We start from the raw sequence: 26,260 nt of genomic DNA, 5'->3' as shown, positions 1-26,260 counted from the left end.
GAATATTTGAAGTTTTTAAATTAAACAATTTTGTGTTTTATTAAAGTTCAGATTTGTACCTTTCCATTTTAAAATACTTTTACTAAAATTGTAACAAAGCCATATCTAATACGCAAAATAAACGTCAGCATCTTTGGTAGCAAAAACGAAACTACTTATGTGTAATTCTTTGGGGTTGAAGTTTGATGATGCTCAAATTCAATAAAACGCAGTTTCTTTCTACACATTAAAAATTTGTAAAGCTGTTTGCATAAAATATAAATTATAAGACTTATAAGGCTCGTGTCACACTTTTAAATCAGAAATGCACTTACGATTAAAGCAGTGGGCGGCAGGTACCTAATTGATGCGTACCTATGTAGGTACACGCCGTGAACACGCGAAGCGAGAGCTTTTTCAATTGCCCGCGGACTCTTGATTAAAGCGGAGGTATTTTTCGAGTGCCGGCACTCTTTCGGCGAAAGCGGATGATTGTTTAAAAATCTGTGCGTACGCGCGTATATTCCTTTAACTAATCGGGATTGATTGCTTGCGCGGTTATTGCTTAATTGCAGTGAGATTTTTGGTTCTATTGAAAGTGGCTAATGTTCGTTTAGTGGAATTTATTGCACTGCAGATGCTGCAAATTATACTAGAACACACACACACACATCGGCAAAACAACTGTTACGCCTACGCAGCAGCGGCAACAACAACAACAACAACAGCAGCAAGGGAATTAGCAGCAACAATTTTCCACCCATAGAGGGAAATAACTGTTCCGTGAGTTTATACAATTTGGGCTGTATTTGTTGTTTTCCACCCACGTACTTTTTGTCTTTATTATGCTCCTGCCGCTTCTCCTTCTTTCGCTCCTTTTCCCTACCCACCTCCCCTCTTCCACTTCTTTTCTCTCCCATGCGGTTAGTGTGTTATTCCCGTCCTTAAGGAATAAAAGCAACAGCAACCCCGTGTACATTTATTGTTCTCTCCCCCGATGCACGGAGAGAAATTTGATTTTGATGTGTAATCAGGTTCAATTTTATTATTTAGATTATATGCATAAAATGATGAACTGATTGGACCACATTGCTAAAGGAAACACAGGGTTTTTTTTTTACAATTTTGAATCAACTACTCCAAAAACATAAACACCGTATGAATGATGATCGCAAATTTCAATGGAATAGTTTTTTTTTTCTGTGTACCTATCATCCTGTTAACCCAAGCTTTGCCCTCGCACCCTGTAGTTCTCATGAGTGTTAAATTTTCTGCCACCAAGTCCCTGTTAATTTTTGGTTATTGGGATTCCTCACTTTTCACAGTTGCCGTTGCGCGTATGAAAATGAATTTGTGCATTTATAATTCATAAATAGGACTATAAAAAAGAGAATTTATAATTTCATGAATTTACCGAAATTGGGGTCTTTAAAATGCGTCTATTAGCCTATTTAGGTAGTGATTTGTAGTGAGTTAGTAGTGAGTAGAACGAAAGCACTCTAGCGTATGCACTATCTGCCCTAAAAAGTTTGAACATAAAGATAAAATATAATTGCTTAAGTGAAATAAGCGCAAAGATTGCATTCGAGCTTAATGGTCTGATTAAAGTCCCTAGAAGCAAATCTATATGATATCACCACACCGAATTAGTAAATATCCTTACCCTACGAGACTTCTGCTAACTTAATATTTACACTTGCATACAATTACCCCTAAACATAGGGAACATGCCATTTGCCGGCCACATGAGAGTGACTTCCAATTTTGTGTACAATGAAAAACAACTGAAGATTGCTGTCCTAAACATTCCACTCGGCAATTAAGTGCTCGGCAATGATCATTCGATGAGGAAAGTCCAATCAGCAGATCAAATGAATCGGTGCCGTGACTCAAGCTAGGTCTAGTTCTACAGCTTAGAATCACTCTCCCCGTTGACTTTGAACTTGACTTGAAACGCTGACGTTAAATTGACCTGAACGGCAATTGGTGGCTGTGGGGGAGGTCCAGACCTCATGTCCGGACTTAAGTTAATTTCCGCGGCCGCGTCACATGCGTAGCAACTGTGTAACAAAACCATGCCCATAGTTTCCCAGCGTGAAATCATGCCACAATCTTATCAGTAGCCTAAAGCTTATGCTGCCTGAATGAATCGATGTTCCGCTGTCGCACACCGAACGCTTCGCTGAGATTGTCGTGCGTCGAACTGATACTGATAATGGGTGTCAAACCATTTACCCCCTTCGCAATATTAAAAGCAGGCGATGACGGTGGACATTGTAAACAAAAAGTCAAACATGTGCAGTAGATAAATTGATTTTAGCACACTGTCAGAAATGTAAATTTAAAACTTAACCCGTATGAGTACAAAGTGTTTTTCTAAAATTTCTTCATTTGCAATCCAGTAACTTGTAGGCTGTAAAACCATGTCGGTAATTTTCTTGTCATTCAACCCTCTAGAATAATCACAGTAAAATCAATTCCACAAATGGAGCTGAATATTTCTCTTACAATAAATGTAGTTTCCCATATCATTGTTTATTTTTCGTTGTGTACCAAGAACCCAGTAAGCGCAGGGGTATAAACTACGATAAATACGTGGAAATATTATCGCAAAGCTCTTGTTTTCTGCAGAACTAATAACATAAGCCATTTATGACCAATTACTGAGCCGCAATATCGAAAATCTAATATTGCCGTGCAAATTAAGTACAAAGTTGGAAATTATAATATGCTTTCGGAGGAACATGTGACATTCACAAGCGTTACACAAAAAATCAATGAAAATCCAAGGAAAATGGCATAACCATTAGATCTCAGCGCTTGTAAAATCCCAAATAAGAAGACTTTACTCGTTGAGTTTTTGTAAGAAACTGATTTTATTTGGAAATATCTTCGGTTTAAATAGGTGACATGAGAATCGCATCTTAAAGTAAATGGCCTACGCAGAGGCCTAAGTAAATAGTCCCCGCCTTATCGAGGTCCCACGCTCGGGCACATCTGCCTATCTTGAGCGGCGAGGACCTTATCTGTGGTCTCCCACTAAGGGACTATTTTAGGAGGCGGGGAACGATCTCAAGTGACTGACTCATGTAGTGTGCACTTAAATTACATGTTTTTTGAGCAATGCACCCATGTCGCCTTAGATAACAAAATCCTAAATATAATTTATCGCTCTCGATTCATTTACATAAGATATGAACGGAGCCCAAAATTGTAAGTCTTTAAATATATTCGTGTTCATGTGTGAACATTCTGCCAAAGGGCCAGCAAGCTGAGATGTACATTAGTATATTAGTTGCATTTATAACAGTAGTGGACTGTATTTATTTGATATATGTTCATTTATTTTGCAACTAAGATTTCAATGGGCCTAGTTTTTCTGGCTTTTAATTTTATTGGATTACAATTATGGTTTATATTATTTTTAATTCATCAATTTGTACTCAATTAACTTATTTTAAACATTTTGCTTTTTCTATGTAGAAGTACATTTTCTATTAAACAACGATATAGTGGACTGTATATTTTTATTTGTTATATTATTTTATTGTTTATTTACTATTGATATTTATAGTACTGGCAACGGACCTGCAAAGGTTATTGCTTGCATTCTTTGTTGCACAGCACATTTCCGTATGAAATATATTATTAATACTATCATTAGTATTAAAGCAATAATTAATCCAGCATGTCCGGAAATATGATGGAAATGTAAATCTTTCAATTTTTGATGGTTCTCTTTCATAAATTTAATTTCATTATTCAATCGTTCAAATTCCTCAGTATGATTTAATATTGATAGTTTCAGCGGATCCCAAATAATCTTCGGCGCTTCACTAACTTCTCCTATATAAGGTGTTGATAATAATTCTTCACTTTCGGACTGAATGTTATGGTGGGCAACTAGAATTTTATCGTCGGTTCTTGCCGTACAATATGGCGCAATGCTTAAAACTCCTTGCTGAGGCAAATCAAACAATTCAATTTGAGAGCCAGTACATTGCAGACGGACTTTTGAATTCGCAGGAACCTTAAACAACCAACTACTTTTCTTTTCTAACTCTACCCAGTAACTTTTAGAGTCGACTACTGTTTTATAGATGCAGTTCGCCGCTTTATCTGGCTTTAGAGGCTGAATCTCACATGCATTATCATTCGCTGAATTCCAGGGCCAACTTCCTTTGCATATTCTCTTATTTAGTTGCCATTTCTGACATTGATTTAATGTGGCTTCCGTCATTATGTGATAGGAATCTATCTCAAAATTATAAATTAAATATTCGGACGTTGTATGCACCATTATTATCCGATCTTCATTTCGAATTGGCACCGGAATAAGCCTGAACAATTTGGATGGATGCCTGCTAAACAGAGGCACTTTTGCACTAATGATCAATTTATCGTCGATGAATAAACCCCTGGCTGTTAACAGTGTATACACCTCCTTAAGTTCCGTACCTGACCGTTTTCCTGGAATTACTAGGTTCTCCGAAAGACTCTGCTGAATTTTGGCAATTTCTTTTTTAAGCTGATTTGGCCTGAGAATATTTGTATTTAGCCTACCGTGATTAATATCAATCAACAGGCTTATAATGCCTGCTTGAATTTTTTCGCCTTCTTCAATCAATGAGTGTAGCTGTTTCGTAATCATAAAGAATTTTATTGATTCCTTATAAACATAATAATTTTCTTTAAGAACTTCTGTCATGTTCTCAATTCTTATTTGCATACTTCTAAAATTGGAGTTAACATCTTCTGTTGTTCTCTTTAATAGATTAGAAGTTGAATCAACCACAGATGTTTGTTTTTGAATTAGTTTATCAAGGTTGTTCTGGTTATCTAACAAATTCTTCATATTTTCTTCTAATTGCTCTCTATCATCTTCATCCATTATACCAAATAAAATATGATACAAGGAACCCATAAATTCGAAAGGAGCACGCTTGCTTCTAGATCTAGACTGTATCATAAACAATTTATTGTTTTCTTCAAGTTCCGATAACTGACTTTGCATATTATCTAAGACTAGACTACATTGCTCTTCAAAGCTATGAAGTCTTTCGCAAACTTTCCTCATACTTTGTATAAGCGCATTACCCTTTGTTAACATTTTAAAATATGGATCCATTTTATAATAGATAACCAAATTCCAAGAAGTACTCACAATCTCAACATCTCCTAGCGGGTCTAGATATATTGCTGAGGTTTTATTTATTTTGTCTATAGAATATCTTGGTGCTATATCTTTAGGTAATGCGCTAGAAACTTGACAACTTAACACAAACAACAACATTGCCATAATGATTCCGATCTTGGACATTCCCGATGTCGCTCTAGTTCGTCTTTTTGGCTCTTGGTCAGCCTCATTTTTGTCAACAGACTTTATTCCTTCCAAGGGACAAATTTTAGTAATGGGTCTAGTGATATATCCTTCCTGCATCTTTACTTTAGCCACTCGGACCTTATCATCATTCCCCTTATGCACCTTTTCCACCTTTCCTAAAGGCCATCTTGCAGGATGACAATTCTCATCCTTTAATAAAACTATTTGCCCTTCTTCTATATTAGGAATTTCCTTTTTCCATTTATTCCTTTGCTGGAGCGTATGCAAATATTCACTTTTCCACTTAACCCAGAAATCTTTCTTCATTTTTTGGATAAGTCTCCACCTATCCAAATTTCCGATTTTTTCATCTTCCATTGGTTCGACTATTTCTAAAGGTGGTCTTCCAATTAAAAAATGACCTGGTGTTAAAACTTCTTGTTGGTCCTTCTCACTAACTATAGTGTATAATGGCCTTGAATTTAAGCATGCTTCTATTTGACATAAAAGAGTTGACATTTCTTCGTAAGTCAAAATAGTGTCGCCGATTATACGCTTTAAATGGTATTTCATTGACTTAACTCCAGCTTCCCAAATACCTCCGAAGTGAGGTCCTGCCGGGGGAATAAAATGCCAATCAATCCTGTCCTTTTCAAGCTGCGCTGCAATCGTTATATTTTCTTGTATTGCATTAAATAACTCTTGATCTAATTTTCTTGCAGCTCCTACAAAATTTGTTCCGTTGTCTGAATAGATATTGGAACATTTTCCCCGTCTAGCAATAAATCTTCTGAGTGCTGCTAAAAATGCGTCTGAAGTTAGATCGCTTACCATTTCTAAGTGTATGGCTTTGGTGGCCATGCAAACGAATACAGCAACGTATCCTTTAAATGTTTTTTGGCCACGATTTTTTGAACATTTAACATAATAAGGACCTGCGTAATCTATTCCAGTATTAAGAAACGGGAATGTCATCGTCACTCTATATTTTGGCAAGTTACCCATTATTTGCTGAGCTGTATTTTGTTTATACCTTGCACACGTTACACATTCTCTTAAATACTTTTTCAACGAATTTTTCAACCCGAAAATCCAATACTTTCTTTGGATATAGTTTCGCATTAGGTTTATCCCTCCATGCAATGTTTCCTTATGAGCATTTTTTATTAATAAGCTTGTTAGGTGGCATTTTTCTAAAATGATTGGATGTTTAACATTAAATTCTGCATTGGAATTTTGCAATCTTCCTCCAACTCTTAGAACCCCATCCTTGTCCAAAAATGGATTCAATGACAATATTTTATTATTTGTCTTGATTTCCTTTTTGATTTTAAGGCACTTTATCTCTTGCCTAAACTGGTATTCTTGTTGTTTCTTAATAACAACTGTTTCCGCTATTCTTATCTCCTTTACTGAAATAATTGATGAATAGGCTTTATTTCTTGTTTTCATCTGCACGAATCTATTTATGTATGCTATTATACGTATAAGTTTTTCTATACTGGAATACCTTTCTATTAATTCGTAAATAGGATCATCTATTTTGTCATTTAATACCGTATTTATTAAGACAGGTTCTTCTACAGACTGCTGCCGAGGCCAAAGTTCTTTTGGGTCTGCTAGCCATTTCGGACCTTTCCACCAAAAATCACAGTTGATCAACTGGTTAGAATCCACTCCCCTGGATGCTAAATCTGCTGGATTATCCTCTGACTTAACATGATTCCATTCAGTATTTTTTAATTTCCGAATGTCATCCGTTCTTCTTTTTATAAATTTGATCTTACTTTGACCACTGTTAATCCATGCTAAGGTAATCGTGGAATCACTCCAAGCATAGATCTCCATTATATTGTCAATTGATCCTTTTAGTCTTTGGATTAATTCACTAAGCAGGTGAGCTGCACACAGCTCGAGTTTGGGAATTGTCTTCCTATTTTTTATAGGGTTGACTCTACTTTTGCTAGCTATTATATTAACATGAGGTCCTACTTTAGCATAGACTACTGCAGCATATGCTTTTTCGGAGGCGTCCGCAAATCCGTGAATCTGAATGACTGAAGAACTGTTTGAATTAATCCACCTTGGGATTCGAATATTCTCTAACAATAATAAATTTTCTTTATATTTTTCCCAATAATTTTTATCTTCTATGGATAATTCCTGATCCCATTCACTTTTATTTATCCAAAGTTTTTGAATAAAAAGTTTTCCTGAAACCGTGACTGGTGCCAACCATCCTAACGGATCAAATATTTTTGCTAGCGTTGATAACACAACGCGCTTATTTATATTTTTTGATTCATCATTACAATTTACGCTGAACTTAAATAAATCCTTTTGAGGTTCCCATTTTAGTCCTAAAGTTTTAACACATTCATTTTCGATAATATTGAGAACCTTATTGTCCCCTGTGTCCTCCACAGTGGTTAATATTTTGGAATTGTTGGAAATCCATTTCCTTAAGTTGAATCCAACTTTCTGCAATTCATGGGGAATTAATGTTATTAATTTATTAGCTTCTTCTACCGAATCAGCTCCAGTCATTAGGTCATCCATATAGAAATCATTCCTAATTATTGCACTAATAACTTGGTTTTTACATTTATCTGCAATATCTACCAGAACCCTGGTAGCCAAATATGGTGCAGATGCAGTTCCGTAAGTGACTGTGGTTAATTTATATGTTTTAATTTTTTCTTTTGGAGAATTTCTCCATAAAATATATTGATATTTTTGATCATTATTATCTATTTTAATTTGTCGGTACATCTTTTCAATGTCTGCCGAAACAACAAATTCCCATTTTCTCCATTTAATAATAATGTCAAAAATATCTTTTTGAACTCGTGGCCCAACCCACATTATGTCGTTCAAACTTTTGTTATTCGTAGTTTTTGCTGAAGCATCAAAAACTACTCTCAATTTGGTCGTAAGGCTTGAATCTCTAATCACTGCCTGGTGCGGTAAAAAATATTTGCCTTCATCACTCACTTCAATCATGTGTCCTAAATCCATGTATTCATTCATGAATTTAGTGTAGTCAACCTTAAGTTTTTCATTTCTTTTTAGTTTTTTCTCCAGATTCATGTAACGAGCTATCGCTTGTTTCTTTGAATCTCCTAAGGTGACATCCTCCTTGAATGGAATTGACACAATGTATCGCCCATCTGAATCTTTTTTTGTCGTTTTGATAAATTTATTTTCACAGATTTCAGACTCGATATCATCTTTTTCTTCTTCTTCCACTTCCCAGTAGCGATCTAACTCTTTTATTTCTATTGTTGTGGCTACAATGGTTTCTTTTCCTTTGGATTTTTTACATCCAGAAACTATCCACCCGAAATCAGTTTTTTGCCCAAGGAGACCGTCTATTTTTATAACTCCATTTTGCAGAATGTGAGTATATACGTCTGCTCCAATGATTAAATCAATGCGACCCGGTTTATTAAAATCGGGGACGGCTAATTTAAAGTTCTTCCATTTTTTCTGATCAACATTAATCGTGTTGACTGGAAGTGCCTTCATAAGTTTTGGGAGAATAATTGCTTCAATTTCTAAATTTTTCGGAGAATTTCTTATCGAAATAACCGCTTTGTGCTTGGAGATGCACGTTCCTGTGGAAGATACTCCACTTATTTCAGTATGAGACCGAAATTTTTTCAATTTTAGAATCTGTGCAGACTCTTCTGAAATAATTGTGCTTTGAGAGCCACTATCAATCAATGCTCTTAATTGTTCAAAGCCTCCATACCTCGACTTTACTTGAATCAAGGCCGTGGCCAACAAGGCTTGACCTGTTGTTCTACACGTATTCACTTTTTCTGGATTATGACCTGCAAAGTGAAGTAACGTGTGGTGAGGTTTACGACAAGTCGAACAAAGCTGCTCGCTTATACATTTTTTACCAAACGGATGCCTCAGACATCTTAGGCAAATCCCATTTTTTCTTACCCAGTCAGACCGTTCTGCTGGATTCATTATTTTAAATTTATGGCATTGAATTAAATAATGCCCTGGTAGTTTGCAATATGCACAATTGTCACTATAATTTTTATTCTTGTTATTATTAATCATTTTCTTTACAGGTTTTACTTCCTGTGAGAATGATGATATAGAATTGAGCCTTTGCTCTAAAAAGTCCATGACATCAGAAAGTGCCTGTATTTCTTTTGTCTTTTTAACATGGCTTTCATATAAATTGAGTGATTCTTTATTGAATTTCCGAAGAATTATGTGAGCGAAAATTGCATCCACATCTTCTGGTAATTGTGCCTTTAATTTTATAATATAAATTGACTCGTTAATCGTGTCAATAAATGTCTTTATTTGCTTATTGGATTCTAAATTTAAATTTGGCATATCCATAAGCCTATTCATATGATCTGAGAATATGTTTCTTTTATTCTCATATCGCTTGGTCAAAAACTCCCAAGTGGCTTCATAATTTTCTCCAGAGCCGAGCAGTAAATGAGTAACCACATTTCTGGCTTCTCCTTTTAATGCTGACTTTAGATAATTAAATTTGAGAGAAGGACTGAGATCCTCTCTCACATGTATGAGCTCTGTAAAGAGTTCATTAAAAAGATCCCATTCTTTGGAATCACCAAAGAAGGTGGGAATCTGTATTTTAGGCAGGGTTGGTAACTCCTCCGCCTTAACAACCGTCGACATTTCAGCTTTATTTATTGTGCCACTGAGTCGACTATTAATGGCTGTAAGAATATTTTGTTTGTCAAATTCAAGTTCGCTAATTTCTTCTTCGAATAGCGAACTCTCAAAATGACTATTCACCTGTTCAATCAGGTTATCTATTTTATGCCATAAAAATTCAATTTTATTTTTCCTTATTTTAAGGAAATCTGGACTACTGTCTATTAGTTTAGACGTATCTTCTAGATATACTCGAAATTGGCCAACATTATTACGAAATGCCTGCTCTACTTTTAAAGCGTTGTTTTGTGCTATACCCTCTTTTTCAGGGTGACCACGCATTTCAAGGTTTAATGTAGGGGGAGGGTTTGATTTAGGGACAGTGTTTGATTTAGGGAAAGTGTTTTCTACCGACTCGCCCTTAATTTTTTCATTTTTATTTTTAATTTTTTCTAACACCATCATTATTAAATCATACTGCTTCGCGTTAAAATATTCATGATCGACAACGCCGATCTTTAACAAATTGCTATGATTAGCAATGAAACATTTTTGAAGCTCATTTAATTTTAGAATTTCTACATCTGTTAATGTTGGTTTTACTTCCAACTTTCTAATTTCCAAAATAATTTCGGACTGCTTCTTAAGGAATTGAATAGTCTTTTCTGACATCATTTTGAAAATTTTTTGTAATTTCTTAATATATATAGTACGTGTATATGTATTTTATATGTATTTATATATATATGTGTGTTTGGATAAACAGAAAATTCTTGTTTTGACTTAGCTGATGTCGTTGTTGTTGCTGCTGCTGTTGCTGCTGTTGTTGCTGCTGTTGCTACTGCTGTTGCTGCTTCTGCTGCTGCTGTTGTTGCTGCTTCTGCTGCTGGTAGAGGCTCCTTTGAATTTGACTTCCTTCTCTTCTTTAAGGCTCCGTCGATGTTTAAAGATGATTTTTTTTTTTTTTTTTTTTTTTTTGGCACGTTTTATTATTTTTGTAGTCCAGTCAGATTTTTTGTTTTTTAGCCATTTATTTCGGCATTTATGCTCTTTTGGCATATACACTGCACTCTATTTATGAGCTGATTTAATGCTATTAGAGCATTTATAAGGCACTGTTTTCAGGCACTTTTTATTTAATTTATGCTCTTATGGCATATACACTGCACTCTATTTATGAGCTGATTTAATGCTATTAGAGCATTTATAAGGCACTTTTGTTATGCACTTTTTAATTTCACAATTGCTGATGTATGGCCTCAAGCACGCCTTACCACAATTTATAATGGTACACAAAGCAACCTTTAGCTATAGACTATAAGGTGCTTGTTTTAAAACATAAAAGATTCTTTTGTATCTTTTGCTTTTTATATTTATACTCTGTTCCTTACCTTTGGTAGGGGGAAACAAGAGTCACTTATTTTTGCTACCTTTAGCTGTAAGATGCTTAAAGGAGCTGGCCTTTCTCTGAGTTCCTTACCTTTGGTAGGGGGAAACTGCAGAGTCGATTAAAGGCTCGATTGACCAAATGTAAAATCCCAAATAAGAAGACTTTACTCGTTGAGTTTTTGTAAGAAACTGATTTTATTTGGAAATATCTTCGGTTTAAATAGGTGACATGAGAATCGCATCTTAAAGTAAATGGCCTACGCAGAGGCCTAAGTAAATAGTCCCCGCCTTATCGAGGTCCCACGCTCGGGCACATCTGCCTATCTTGAGCGGCGAGGACCTTATCTGTGGTCTCCCACTAAGGGACTATTTTAGGAGGCGGGGAACGATCTCAAGTGACTGACTCATGTAGTGTGCACTTAAATTACATGTTTTTTGAGCAATGCACCCATGTCGCCTTAGATAACAAAATCCTAAATATAATTTATCGCTCTCGATTCATTTACATAAGATATGAACGGAGCCCAAAATTGTAAGTCTTTAAATATATTCGTGTTCATGTGTGAACAGCGCTTGATTAACCCTTATTAGTACCCATTCAACACGTAATTACTCCACAAAAGGTCACGTCAGTATCAAGAGTTTGACATCAATTCCGAGCTTCAACCGCCGAATTTCGTATCTGTAACTATAATTATAATTGTCTTAATTGCTATTGCCAACATTTAGAAGTCGTTTCGTATATAGTTTACAAGCACAGGTCGTTAAAAGTTACTTCAAGATCGACAAAACAATTGAAAGTGAATAAGTTCTAATTAGACCTCTGCTGGCGGCTGAATTTAATATTGAGATGATGTGGTCATAAAGATAAAAGGAACATGTGATGAATTTTGAACAAAAAATGTACTAATCTCAAGTAGTCTTCTTATGTTTAAAGTACCCTTGGCAACATGCCTAATGAGTTATACACGCAACTTTTGAGGGTAATTATGTGATTTATGAGGTTGGAGTAATGATGTCCCTATAAAATTACAGATGAGCTTTAACCTGAATGTCAAAGTTTGAGCTGTAACTCTCTCTCTCTTACAAAAAATTTCTATTAAAAAGAAACAAAAAATATTTTCTTAACATTTATATACTTAGTAGTTCCTCCCACTCCAGCATAACTATTTTTTATTACTTTGTGTAATCTTTTGATCAATCTGATTGAGTGCTATCGCTATAAAAAGACTACGATAGCCCAGAACAACAGTAATCTTTAGGCAAAAGTACATGCCTCCTTTGTGCGCCACTTAATCAGTATAGCCAACAGTTGATTACTATTCTGATCTCTCGAATCTATGCACTATTCGTCATGGTCTTACCAAGAACTGATTAAGAAACGTACTCGATCGTTTCGGCTTCCAACAACATGTATCAGCGAGATATCAAAGTTCACTGCCTTAATCCAAACAAAAGCAATTGGACACTTCGCTGATAAGACTTGAGCAATTCCCAGTTTAAACGGACCCACCTGTGAGGGGGCTCCTCAGTTTTAATTGTCCGATCGGCGGTATCGGACGTGTGCCGACCTTCTTAAGGTCTTTCAAAGGTTTGTTACCAAAGGGATAACGCTCATGAATTTATAATGCCATAAAACTTTAATCAACCCAACTTCGAGTTCTACAATGTCTTCAGTTTTAAAAGATATCGTGGAACAGGGGTAGAGAATTTAAAAAAGGATCACATGACAATTTATTGACCCATCCAAACTGTATGCAAATTAGAGAAAATTGAAAATAATTGCCACAGTAAGGCGCACTTCAAACAATCTCGTAATAGTCAAGTAATCGCAGACCTTTCTTAAATTCAATAATGGAGATAAATTTAAATGAGCTTAGTCACGAATGTTGATTTTCACTTTAAGTTTGTAGAAACCCAAGCATTAAATGTTCAATACAAAGCACAAGATTTCGAAATATATTCTCCTAGCTTAAATCATAAATTATTAAGAAATTATTATCAGTACCCATTTAATTTAAATCTTTGTTGTTATTTTAGAAAAAGGATCCTTTGCGGTTAAGTAGCTCCCAAAAATGGCTTGTACATGCGAAGTTATTGGACTGGCCTGCGTGGTGGCTTTAATCCTAAGCGCCACGGCCAAGGCTCCCTATCAGATGCGCATGTTCTTTATATTTTTTGGAGCTGGTCTGATAGTCTTTCTGTGCGTGCCCTTTATGATTCTGCGACCGCGAGACTATCGAAATGCGCTGTAAGTATAAATACATAACACTCTCGCCAAGTATCCAAACTGAGTCGAATATTTTAATCTTACAGTTTTCCATCATGGTGCTTCCGGCAGCTTTGCCGCCTGGTGGGCATAACAATGGAGGTTCGTGGTCTGGAGAATGTCCGTAAGGACCATGGGGCAGTGGTGATAATGAACCACCAAAGTGCTGTTGATCTTTGCGTTCTGGCCTATTTGTGGCCTGTGATCGGAAGAGCAACAGTTGTCTCCAAGAAGGAGGTTCTCTACATCCCATTCTTTGGCATTGGAGCATGGCTCTGGGGTACCCTATACATCGACCGCTCCCGCAAGACCGACTCGATCAACTCTCTGCAAAAGGAGGCGAAGGCGATACAGGAGCGCAACTGCAAGCTACTGCTCTTCCCTGAGGGAACGCGCAACTCCAAGGACTCGTTGCTGCCCTTCAAGAAGGGCTCATTCCACATCGCACTGCAGGGCAAGAGCCCCGTTCAGCCGGTGGTCATATCGAAGTACTCATTCATGGATGACGAGAAAAAGACATTCCGTCCTGGCCACGCCCTAATCCACATCCTACCCGAGGTGTCCACCGAGAAGTACAAGAGGGAGGACGTGCAGCTGCTGATCGACGAATGCCAGTCCATCATGCAGACGGAGTACACAAAGCTGAGCAAAGAAGGCCAAGCCTTGAGCTCAAAGAAGCAGGCATAGGACTGGATAGGTTACGATCAAACTCAGGTTATAAAAAAGTTACACCCAAACGTTTCGGGTTTAAATTTACAATCGATCCACAAGATTTGCCTATCCATGGATGAGAAAAATCAAAGGCAACAGAATGCCGTTACTTGAGGGACGTAAAACCGTTGGCCTAGTGTTAAGTTACACAATATCACTCCATGGGTGAATTTTCGATTAATATTAACTGTTTTACCTCCAGTACATGCATGTGTATGCCCAGAGCTTTTTTCGACTAAGCGAGATAAAAACAGGAAGATAAATTTTACAAACGAAGTAAGCGCATTTGTTGGATGTTTAGCTTTATGCAAATATTGTATTGATTTATATGTGAATAATGAAATGAGACCTATTTAATAAAACATTTTGCACTGAACAGATTGTTCAATTTTGTGGGCCTTCAGAGTTTTAATACTTGGTGGATTGGCTTACTTTTTGAATTTTATTATTTCCCGCCAAAAGCGCGGTACATGCCTATCGTTTTCATCCCATCCACAGACGAACAGCTGTTTCGATTGTTGTTGTGGATTGCCGACCATACAATTTAGTTTTTTTACTGATTAAATGTTGTGTTCTTAAAAACAACACGGCGGCAGATTCGGCACCAGGACACAGTCATTCCCCTCCGCACTTGGTGCCTATGATTCCATCAGATATGGACCTAATTGAATCAACCGCGGAGCAGCCGGACAAACTCTACAACATCAACAGAATCCGAGCGTTTAAAGATGTTCCCTTCCTGATAAGGCGCACGGAGTCCAAGGACACGATCGTGTCATACGCCGATGCTGCAGATGAGATTCAAGTTTTGATGAATTTTCTGCGAAAGAACGGGGTCCCAGATGAGGCAGGAATTGCTCTACGAGTCACGGAGCACACGCCGGCCTCTTCTCTTATGATTTTGGCGTAGGGATTTACATAGGTTTTACCATTGCTATAATATGAAATCACGATTATAATCATCCAGGATCCTCAACAACAAGTGCCACTTTTTTCCCACGGATAAGATGATGCTGTCACAGGATCTATACTCACAGATGAGCACGGCCGGAGTGGACTACCTCGTGGCCAACAAACATTTAACCGTTGCACCCTTGTACTTCACATTTCTGGGGAGCATCTTGGTGTTTAAGGAGGACTGTAGGCTATACAGGGTAAAGTTGAAATCCGCTGATGAGACTGTACAATCCAAAAAGCCGTTACCAGCCAATATGTGCTACACAATCTCCACGACGGGCACTACGGGTAAGCCAAAGCTCATACATGTGCCCTATGAATGCATAGCGCCCAACATAGTGGGGCTCAGGTAAATATCCAATGAATATACTAAAACCCATACTGATCACCATGCCCCCAAGCCAAAAGTTAAACGTCTCCATGGCCGACATCATTTACCTTGGCACACCAATTACCTTCGATCCCTTCGTGGTGGAGTTCTTCCTAGCTCTTCAAAATGGTGCTACTTTACTGACCAGTCGTCACTCCATGAGGGACTCGCCAAGCAAGGTGCTAAGTGCCCTCTTCCCCGACAACCTGGCCACACCGGGAATCACTGTTCTGCAGATGACTCCTTCGCTGTTTCGGCAATTTGGTGCATCTTCCATCAAAGATCGAGTGCTCAGCGGGTCCAGTTCATTGAGGTGCTTTTTGATTTATATAGTTTTAGGTCTTTAGGTCTATTATAAGAGATTGACAATTAGATTGTTTTTAGAGTACTGCTCCTTGGTGGCGAACCATTTCCCAGCAATGTCGAGCTTGTTACTTGGATGCATCCAAGTGTCCTGATGCAGAAGCACATATGCAACATATATGGAATCACGGAAATATCCTGTTGGAGCCTACTGCACATCGTTCAGTCATTACAATCTCCTGTGCCTTTGGGCACGCCTATCGAAGAGGACACGGTTCTGCGGATTGAATCCGAAGACAATGAAACCTCACAGCAAGGAGAGCTGTTTCTGGGTAGTGTCAAGCGGCGTTGCTATATCCCAGAAGTTGATGACCAGGCGAATGCTTCACAAGACGATTCAGGTATTTGTTTCAGGGCGACAGGAGATTTGGTAACACGACAGCAGGATGGCACATTGTTCTATAGTGAGAGATCGAACGATGTGGTAAAGCGAGCTGGTAATCGCATTAGCTTGGGTAAGTTTCCCCATTTAAGGTGTGCACAATTAATTTTTTATTTATATGTAGGTTTAATCACCAGAAAAATTCAAAAATGTCTGCCTAGCTCGGAACTGACTACTTGCCTATGGCTCGAAGATTTGCAGAAACTCATTTGCTGCATTCGAACCCTAGAGTCGAAGACTAGAGTTCAGCAGCGGGTCCAAACCTTTGATATACTTTCCAAGGTATCGATTGCCGAGCAGCCAGATAGATTTGTCTATCTGCAACACTTTCCCTGCAACGTACACGGCAAGCTAGACAAGCAACAGCTTCTTAAAATGTGCATTCCCCTTGCACAACCAGCTCAGCAGATATTAAAGAGCTATCTACACGATAGGCTAGAATGTGTGGAAGAGCCTGATGATAGCGCTTCGAAAAAGCAGCGACTTGATGACGCCGCTCCCTGTGGCTATGATTTGAGTTTTCGCCAGGCGGGTGGCACATCATTCCATGCCATCACCATTTGCCGAGAGATAGGTTTACAAATGTGCATCGATGATGAGCAACGCCACTTGTTCGAAATGCTACTGGATGAGAACATTCCGTTGCGCACAGTGCTAAGATTCTTGGACACAGCCAAGTTGGTGGCCAACAATATTAAGCGAAAGAATGTTGAGACAGCGGTAGTTGTCTCAGCCTGCCAAAGTGGCTTGATTATTAAACGTATCGAACAGCCGGTCCTCAAGCTTCAGATCTACTGGAAGGTCAACTTCGAGAAGTGCATAGACTCCCCAGTGACCGAATACGAGGGACGCTTCATTTGCGTGGGCGCACATTCGAAAATCCTCCGGACGCTTAATCCCCAGACGGGCAGCGAATACAGTGTAGTGAAACTTCCCGAACGTATCGAGTGTAAGGTGACGTTCCTCACCGAGCAGCTTGCCATGGTGGGCTGCTACGATGGATGTCTCTACGGTTTCAATCCCCAAACCGGTAACATTGTATTTCGCGTTGGAATTGGTGGCTTAATTAAGTCGCAGCCCATGCTAACCGCCGATGGTCGCCGAATCATAGTATGCAGCTATGCCGATGACTACAATGTCTATTGCTTGTCAGCCGAGCGGCAGGAGGTGCTGTGGTGCCTAAGGATCGGTGAAAAACCGATCTTTGCGAGTCCTTTGGAGCTGCCGAGGGAACAGTCGCTGATAGTCTGCACTTTGGACGGCAGCTACTCACGTGTGGCCATTACCGATGGCTCAGTGGAGTGGACGCAGAAATTTAGAGAACCAGTATTCTCCACACCTGTTCTTTTGGAATCCGTATCCAATATTTTTCTAAGCGCGGAAGTGGCTGGGCGAGTCCATGCCTGTCATGTGGGCAATGGCAAAATTGTGAGTACTCTTTTTGTGTTCCCAATTGCAAACATGGTCATAACAATTTCAATCTTCAGCTGGCTACCTTCAGCACAGAAGGAAACATTTTCTCTTCGCTAGTGGTCAAGACCCCACCGACTTTTATGGGACATTCCTTTGCCATTTTTGGTTGCATAGACCAACATTTGTATTGCCTGCGATGCAAAACCGGACCGGGTGGCAAATCTGTTGAGCTTGAGCTGCACTGGAAGGTCGATGTGGGTGCACCCATATATGCCACGCCAACTTTGCTAACAGTGCAGCCGAACGGTCTTTTGGTTTGGTGCGCCGCCACCGATGGACGCGTCATGCTGATAAACTTTAGAAATGGCGAGATTCAGTGGTCGGATAAACTACCCGGTCAAGTCTTTTCCAGTGCATGCTTTATTGAGGACCTGCGTCGTGTTTTCGTGGGATGCCGAGACAATTTCCTTTACTGTCTGGGCATCTAGATATCAACTGCAACTGATACATTTCCATTTACAATCAACTTGTTGCTTAGCAGTAAGATAGAAAAGTGTGCCTGATTAAATACATTAATTTACAGAGGAATACAGAATTTACTTGTATAACTACAATTTAAGCACAATGTCCAGTTGTTAAAGTACATACATAAGAAAACGCATGTTATATTTTTTGAATGTATACCCAAACATTTTTCTCTACATTGAAAAATTTGCTTTGATAGTAGCTTTGGTTGTATTTATTATGAATTCCTCATCTTCGTTATACCTCACACATTCAAAATTTCCATTTTCATTGGTGGTAGAAAAATCGCTTTCTACAAAATTCATAAAAACTTTTGGTTAGAATTTGATGGAAGGAGATTTCTGTACCACCACGAAAAAAGACTTGCCCAAGGAATTTGTTCAAATCCTAAGACCTACCTTGTTTTTACATTTTGACAGATGTGTTCTGCTGAAGTATCGTCGGATCCTTCGGAGCACTTATGTGTCCAGATCAAGCCGCACCTGCTACACTGTCGGCAACAAAATGACGTTAGCGAGCATTTAGATTTCCTGCCCTCCAGCTTGATGTCCTCGATGGCTTGTCGCTCGCGGTTCGTTCGCCTTGGAGCTCGAAATAGATCACTAAGTGATCTTCTTTTCTTGTGAAGCCGCTGCTCCTGCAGGCATCGCTGCTCGCGCTCCTCACGTTTTCTGGCCAGCTGCTCCATTCGTTTCTTATACCGTACTTGGGCCAACAGAATCTCTGTAGGAGTCTTGTCCTGTTTGGCAATGTAGGCTGCCCAAATTTTTCTCCTTGCCTCCAGATATGCTTCATTTAAATCTGTGCGATCCATATGGCAGCTTTCGCCGGAAACTTTTGACATTACTTCTTCTTCCGTTCTTTGTATTTCGTTTCGGAATTTCATTTCCTGAACCCGCTTTTCCCTGGAAAGTATCATTAATTGTTCGTTTATAAATTGAAAATTTTTCTCCAGAATCGGCAACATTTCCTCATACTTTTCATCCGTAATGGGTTTGCCGGACGTTAGTATCAGTATGTTGTAGTGCTGAGGATCAGATTTATATTTCTTATAGATTTCCATTTCTTCCGCACCCATGGGTACCTGTCTACCCATGATCATGCGTTCCATTTCCTCCACATCCTTGTCAAAGGCCCTTGACCTCAACGTTTCCATTTGCAATCGCAGAAGGGTGTCATGCATTCGTCTGATCGGGGAAATGTCTGTGCTAGATATCTTTTTGGGAACGCCTAGAGATCCAGAGTTAGTTGGTACTATGTAACTGGATCGAAATGCCCTACTTGACATTATAGACTTTCTGGAACCGGTTTCTGATCGCCCACCGTCATAATCGATCTTAAACTGCTTAACATGATTGTGTAAGACCTTTTGCATATTGTGAATATAGCGCCATTTGAGAATTTTCTTGCATTTCTGAGCATCCTCGGGCATTATAACATTCGACAACCACTCTTTATATTTCCCCTGCAAATCGTTCCAAACCGCATTTGCCTGATCCGAGGGCTTCATCCTAGATATCGTTCCCAAAAAAGTGTTTAATGACATTTTTGTAAGGTCTATTGTTTTTTGATGTGTTCTTGGTTTATCCGAAGCAACTGGCTTATCTTCGAACAAAAGATTGATAATCGTTGTAGCCATTGATGACAAGGGTGGTTGGGATACGCCATCCAGTGATCTCACAGAGGGTTTTGGCAAAAGTGCGGAATTTACTTTTAGTTTTCCTACTGAAACGGAGCTTGTTTGTGATAAATGAGATGGGCTTACAGGATTCAAGTTGGTTTTTATGTCGAAATATTTTGACATAGACATCTGCTTGGCTAGGCTTTCATCGGATTTATATTTTTTATTTAAAACTAAACTATGTCCCGTGGGTTTTAAACTTTCCGTTCGGTAAGCAGATTTCAATTTTTCGTATGTCGAGAAATGTTGTATTTTTTTAATGGTTGAAGATTTTGAAAACCTTTTAAAATCATTCTTTGCCTGACTCTCCCCTCTTTCTTCTGATTGAACCTTTTGCAATGAACCGTTTTCTTCTTCTGTATGGCTTTTTCTGACTCTTCTGTGCTTTCCATGCTTTCCATTTTCCAAATTTGAAAATGTATCCTTTTGCGAGGACTCGTCTTCAATCGCTGCATTGTTTTTTCGGAATCTTCTATGCTTTCTATGCGGCGTTTCCAAATTTTGAAAAGTATTCTTTTGCAAGGACTCGTCTTCAATCGCTGCATAGTCTTTTCGGAGTTTTCTGTGCTTCCTAAGTCGCATTTTCATAGTTGGAAATGTATCATTTTCCAAGGATCCGTCTTCAGTCGCTGCATTGTTTTTTCGAACTCTTTTTCGTCGCATTTTTCCAAGTCCCATTTTCAAATTCGGAAAGGTATCCTTTTCCAAGGACTCGTCTTCAATCGCTGCATTGTTTTTTCGAACTCTTCTAAGCTTTCCAAGACGCATTTTTAAATTTGGAAATGTATTTTTTAACGCGAACTTCTTTCTCAATTCCGATGCTTTCTTATTTTTCGACCTCTTTAGGTCTCTACCTATAATTATTTTTGAGTCGATATAATGTGGCCTGCTCCAGGTTTCCTCCTGGTTTTCTTCTTTATTGAATGTTTTATCGCCAAATGCGATTTTCGCTTGTGTTAAATCTGTGTAAGGTGATATTTCTTCATCCGCTGCATTGTATGTTTCAATCTTTTTTCGGGGATAAACTTTAACCTTTAGCCTTGATGCTGGTAAGTTATGAATGCTTCTTTTTTGAGAAACTTCATTTGGATCCTTCAATAAATCAAAGTTTATTGGGTTTAATTGTTTTGGCCGCACAATGCGTCGTCTATGAATATGTTTTCTACTTGACTTTACATTTATATCTTCTCCCGAAGCGAAAAAATTCAATTTTCTAGTCACCGTGTAGGGTCCTTTTGAATGCAAAACGTTTTTGTTGTTGTCCTTATCCTTTGTTGTTTTGACATTCGTTTGAAATTTTAGTGAGTTTAAGAACATCCATATGGATTTATTAAATGAATATTTTGGTTTGCGTCTCCAAGACCTACTTCTTCTCATATATCGTAAATGGCTTGCCCATAAACTCCTTGCAACATAAATACATTCTTGGGCTTCTTTTATGTTGCCTATGGTTCGATTTTTCATTACTCTTAGTTGAGACCTTAACATTTCTCCCATATTAAGTTTAGTTGTTTGACTGCAATCGTGATCATTAATTTGCATTTTCAGATAACTTAACATTTTTTTGAGAAATAAGCTTTGTTTTTTATGATAGTTTAATTTTCGTAATAGTTTCTTCAGTCTTTTTTCATTCTTTTCATCTTGCCGATAATTTGTTTGAAGTTCACGATTTTTTTGCTGTATCAATTTAATGGATTCAGCCAAAATGGCCCGGGTTTTATGCTTGGACATCTTTTGGATTCTGTTAATCAAATTGCCCTCCTCACTCAAAAGATGATTTAAGATTTTTTGCAATCTAAACGCTTTTGTCCTGCGCCTTCTGAAACCCCTCATTGAAAGGTATTTGTTATATATACGGTAGGCAGCAGGTCGTACATTATATCGTTTAAAAATCATGTTTAGGTTGTGCTTATAGTACTTAGTTTTACAATAAAAAAAAAACAACGAAAAAATATAAAAAAAAAACAGACGTAGTTTTTAAAGGTTGCTGTGAAACACTAAATACAAAATGCAAACCTCACTAGATGATTTCTATAAAGTTATATTTAATAGATTTGTTAAGCTTATTTCCTATTGGCTTTCGCTGAATTTTTAAGAATCTCTGCCGCCTTTGCTTTATTGAGGCGCATCTGCTCCAGATCCTTTTCCCTTTGAGGTATAACTTCAACGCTGCTAGGTATTCGAGGACATTTTTCAGGCTTCGGTATCGACTGCGATGTGGAAGGAAGTTCCCCATCCAAAACTACCGATTCAGGTGCAGCTTTTCGTTTGCCGCGTTTGGGACGGGCAGCTTTTGTCGCGACATCCGCGATGGCCAAATCATCATCTGTTGGCGGAGCTGCCTTTGCACGTCTTGTGCGTGTCACCTTCTTCGGTTTCTCCGGCGTCTCATCGATCTTTCCGGACATCTTGTCAATTGCCAATTGGACACGTTTGCTGACGTGCGGTTGTTGAACTCGCAGAGCACTCTTTGCCGTAAAGTAGTTGCGTATGGAACCCTGTATCTTCTTCTCGTTAATTTTTTTCATCACGGGCATCAGAATGTCGTCCGTTTTTGAAGTAGTCCAGCCGAAAGATTTTCGCGTGAATTCTCTGATTGATTCCACATCCGGTGTGCCCCAACTAAATGCATCCCGATTGTCGTCGATCGTGGGCGCTAAATATGCCTCCACCACTGCACCGCTGGGAAAACCCTCGTGCAGTTCGATGTTCTTAAGTTTTTTGCGCAGAGCAAGGCGAGCCGAGCTGCCAGGTGGAAGATTGCTGCACTTGTGTGCTTGCCACCAGTCGCGGAACTTGATTAGCGTTTGAAGCACCGATTGATTGCAGATACCTGGCCCATTCGCATCCTGTCCGGAAAAGGAGGCCAAAATCTCCAGGGCCGTTACAGCACCAATGCCATGAATTCCTGTAGTGTAGTCACTGCCCACCAAACAGGCCAACTGGATCAGTTTACCCCTGTTGCAGTTAAACGTTTGCTCGATCTGTTCCGCCCGGAATTCCATCACGTGCTTGTTTTGTGCAAAGAAGTTCTTGTAGACAGTTCGACCACCAAAAAGCCAGATATCACTATCATCCGTGATGGTGCCGTGGGTAAGATCTGTGGCATTGAGAAAGGCGCACTGCGCCTCTGCCTCCATGGGAGCCACAATGTACGGAATGCCGAAAAGACGCAGCAGCTCCTGGCAATCGATGCTCATGCGCTGGCTGATGGACATGCCCATTCGGTCTTGCCGATTCCGCTCGATTTCAAGTTCCTTTCGCTCCTGAGCTAAGTTTGTAGCCAACTCCTGCAGTTCTTCTGAGGTCTTTTGAGATTTAAGAGCCTCTGCAGCATCTTTGATAATCTCCTGTAGGGGTAAAACATTACATGAATAAAGAGAATAATATAATAATGAATAATATTAAGAGACTCTGGCATATTAATCAGAACAATACACACCTCCGGATCTACAGTCTTTTCTTCTTCCGGCTCCTTTGGCTCGAAGAGAGACTTCGAGGCCTTACTGGACCTTTTAGTGGGCGAAACTTCCTCATCACTGTCCTCATTGGCATCACTAGCTCGTTTCCGTCCGGACTTCGGGGTTCTCTTTCTGAAGAAGGGCTTCGGGGTCTTTGGTGTTCCCGGCGAAGTTTCGTTTGACGCTTGAGATTTGTCGGGAGTTCGCTTGACCACGTAACTGGTCTCAAAAAAGTCCTTAATGGACTTGTTTTTGCTTGGCGTTTTGTTCGGTGATAGGCGATTGTTTTTATTATCGTCGCTGTCGCACAACTCAATTAGCTCTTGCTTCGGAACTATTTTCGAGGATTTCAAGGTACTTTCGTCATCGGAGGATAGTATGATAGGGACACTATTGCTTAATTTCACGTTATCTAGAGTGATGTTTTTAACGTCGGCCATCTTTACTTTTAGCTCATCCAATATAGAACTGATTTCCACCTTTGGTTTTGGTTTTTCTTCTTCATTTACGTTTAGCTGAATATCTTTAACCGCAGCCGTTTGTTTTTTCAGATCATTTAAAATTGATTCCAGATCGGGTTTGAGATTAGGTTCTGCAGGAACCGCTTCTTGGCTATCTTTCACTTCGATAATTTCATCAATGAACGGCTTGACTTCATTACTTTCTTTAATACTCTTATTCGTTATTGGTTTATTTTCATCTTCAGTATCCAATTTTAATTCCTCACTGTCTTTCACTTCTATAAAGTCATCGTCTTCCTCGACGCTTATAGTTTTCTCTATTTTATTTGCCTCTCCATCCTCAAAAATATCCGCAAACAGATCATTCGAATCCGCTTGGCCAGTAATATCAACACAAATCTCAAGATTCTTCTTGCCTTTATCCAGCTCCTGAACTTCCATTACTTCCTCCAAGTCTGAGTCGGTATCAGTATCTACAATCTCCACCTTGTCCTCGTTAAGATTCTTCTTGCTTTCCTCAATTGCTTGGGATAGTTGTTTGCTCTCTTCAATAGCTTGTGAAATAAGTTTGGCCTCCTCAATCGAGTTGTCAGCCATGTCGGTCGGGACTGTCGTGATCTCTAGCAACTTTTCAAGGCTTTGAGTGTCATTGAACTGAGTGGCCTCCATGATGTTGCCAACTTCCTCGTCGTTCATTCCGCCGTATTCAATCATATAGGCCCGTGCAGGTCCCTTGGCCGCATGGCGCAATTGCTTGGTTTGAGCTCGATTGAGGCGCAACTCTTGGTCCGAGTCGTACTCGTAGTCCTTTTCATCGTACACCTTGGTCTCCTCCATTGACATAGACAGTGCTTTGGCCAAATCTTCATCGAACTCTGTGCCTAGGTCCACACTTTTCACAGCCTCTTTCTTGGTGGAAGTGCTTGGCTTCTCATCCTCCTCCTCAGCGGGTACCTCCTCAATCATCTCCATTTTAACCTCTTGTTTGGTGCTCTCCATTGCTTTCTTTTTAAGATCCCTGACCAGCAGGAATCGTGTATGTTCATCCGAGCTAATTTGTCGGGTGCACTGTTCAATGGCCGTTGGGGTGAGAATGCCCTCCTCATTGAAAAAGTCACACAACTCTGCATAGGTAAGCGTATGTCCGCCCATCTCCTGTTCCGCCTGCTCTAAGCTTTCCTGAACGGCTCGGCGCTTGAGGAGTCTCTTCATCTGGAAGGAGCAGAAGTCATCGCTGCGGGCGGGCAACTCGTGCAGACGGCCCCACGACGATTGCTTGCGCGTCTCCTTGATGTCTGTAAGGATCTCGTGTCGCACATCGGCTGGCAGATTCCGAAAATGCTGACTCTTTACATCGATGGCCTGTAAGCTAGAGTTGTAAGAATGTCGAGCGGTTGACTCGTCAAAGGAGCTGTCTGAGGCACTGGCACTGGTGTCCTGCTCGCTTTCATCTTGATTATCTTGCACCGATGCAGCCGGCAGTTCGGGAAGCTTAAACAAGTCATCCTCGTCGTTCTTCTTAGCTGGAGGCGGTCGCTTAACCGGGGATTTCAACAGTAGCTCTGCATTCTTGCCCAGCGCTTGCTGCACTACTTTTTCTTTGGCCAGGGATTGAAGGAGCAAAGCCTGAATGCGATCAGCTTCGTTGCTGAGCTTATTCCTCTGCTGCTGGCGACGTGCCTGAAGGGGTGACATAAAGAGGATTTAATTTAGAGAGTGAATTTGATATATTCCCCTATTATAACTCACAATAGTGTCCCTTTTAAGCTGCGGCACGCATCCATCGAAAATGAAAACCGGTCGCACACGATAGTATAGCAATTTACAGAGACGATGGAATAGACCCAGTAAATGGGCATTACTCAGGGCCGATCCCTTGTTGTCCTGAAAGCCCTTCACAACCTGATGCAACCAAATCGATATATCTGCAGGACGAAAAGTACTCCAATCAGCAAGTATTTCATTAGGTGGCGAAAAACGATGCTTACCCACTGCTAGGATTTTGCCCTCCAAAGTCTCTACGGGGACTGGCTTGCCGCACGGCTCAATGAGCTTCCACAAGCCCGTAACTCCCATTTTCTACTAAAATATTAATTGTATAAAACATGCAAAATAATAACTAACTAAACTTTTTGTTGCGATAAGACGCGCTTTTTTAAACAGCTGTTTCCAGTGCTGGAAAGAACACGCGGTTATCTATCTGGATGATTTTTAAAACAGTGATTTTCTGATCACATATATAAACAAATAATTACTGAAATACTTAAATATTATTCTGACACCTTTATATACTTTGAATGAAGGCGTAAAAAACTAGATCGGA

At 39.4% G+C, this 26,260-nt stretch overlaps 4 protein-coding genes across 10 annotated transcripts, besides 1 other annotated feature; 2 read left to right on the top strand and 2 right to left on the bottom strand.

Moving 5' to 3' along the window:
* Positions 1 to 394: 394 nt before the first annotated feature.
* Agpat2 (1-Acylglycerol-3-phosphate O-acyltransferase 2) lies at positions 395 to 14,698 on the top strand. 4 transcript variants are annotated; one of them, NM_001169441.2, is made up of 4 exons: positions 395 to 762; positions 12,488 to 12,935; positions 13,385 to 13,595; positions 13,661 to 14,698. In NM_001169441.2, exons 3-4 carry the CDS (start codon positions 13,420 to 13,422, stop codon positions 14,298 to 14,300), a joined length of 816 nt encoding a protein of 271 aa, NP_001162912.1. In that variant the 5' UTR covers positions 395 to 762; positions 12,488 to 12,935; positions 13,385 to 13,419; the 3' UTR covers positions 14,301 to 14,698. The 4 variants fall into 4 exon arrangements, with proteins under 4 accessions (NP_001162912.1, NP_609231.2, NP_001285755.1 ...); NM_135387.4 differs by lacking the exon at positions 12,488 to 12,935; NM_001298826.1 differs by lacking the exon at positions 395 to 762 and having other exon boundaries at positions 12,874 to 12,935.
* Positions 2,801 to 11,913: a mobile genetic element.
* Positions 14,699 to 14,812: 114 nt separating the features above from the next.
* Positions 14,813 to 18,528, top strand: Aasdh (Aminoadipate-semialdehyde dehydrogenase). 3 transcript variants are annotated; one of them, NM_135386.5, is made up of 6 exons: positions 14,813 to 15,230; positions 15,292 to 15,630; positions 15,683 to 15,964; positions 16,036 to 16,469; positions 16,521 to 17,824; positions 17,884 to 18,528. In NM_135386.5, exons 1-6 carry the CDS (start codon positions 14,965 to 14,967, stop codon positions 18,295 to 18,297), a joined length of 3,039 nt encoding a protein of 1,012 aa, NP_609230.2. In that variant the 5' UTR covers positions 14,813 to 14,964; the 3' UTR covers positions 18,298 to 18,528. The 3 variants fall into 3 exon arrangements, with proteins under 3 accessions (NP_609230.2, NP_001285754.1, NP_995660.2); NM_001298825.1 differs by having other exon boundaries at positions 16,025 to 16,469; NM_205938.2 differs by having other exon boundaries at positions 17,884 to 18,459.
* Positions 18,529 to 18,573: 45 nt separating this feature from the next.
* CG31897 (uncharacterized protein) lies at positions 18,574 to 21,942 on the bottom strand. Its single transcript, NM_164821.3, has one exon. It carries the CDS (start codon positions 21,744 to 21,746, stop codon positions 18,729 to 18,731), a length of 3,018 nt encoding a protein of 1,005 aa, NP_723396.1. The 5' UTR covers positions 21,747 to 21,942; the 3' UTR covers positions 18,574 to 18,728.
* Positions 21,943 to 22,046: 104 nt separating this feature from the next.
* On the bottom strand, positions 22,047 to 26,220 carry mus201 (mutagen-sensitive 201). Of its 2 annotated transcripts, none has more exons than NM_001032060.2 (4): positions 25,926 to 26,220; positions 25,687 to 25,862; positions 23,458 to 25,617; positions 22,047 to 23,365 (listed from the first exon to the last, which is right to left on the bottom strand). In NM_001032060.2, exons 1-4 carry the CDS (start codon positions 26,011 to 26,013, stop codon positions 22,079 to 22,081), a joined length of 3,711 nt encoding a protein of 1,236 aa, NP_001027231.1. In that variant the 5' UTR covers positions 26,014 to 26,220; the 3' UTR covers positions 22,047 to 22,078. The 2 variants fall into 2 exon arrangements, with proteins under 2 accessions (NP_001027231.1, NP_001027230.1); NM_001032059.2 differs by having other exon boundaries at positions 25,926 to 26,115.
* Between the last annotated feature and the right edge of the window lie 40 nt (positions 26,221 to 26,260).

Source organism: Drosophila melanogaster, chromosome 2L (assembly GCF_000001215.4).
Source record: "Drosophila melanogaster chromosome 2L".
Taxonomy (NCBI): Eukaryota; Metazoa; Arthropoda; class Insecta; order Diptera; family Drosophilidae; genus Drosophila; species Drosophila melanogaster.
The sequence above is the reverse complement of the archived record's forward strand: the minus strand, read 5'-3'. Positions and strand labels throughout refer to the sequence as shown.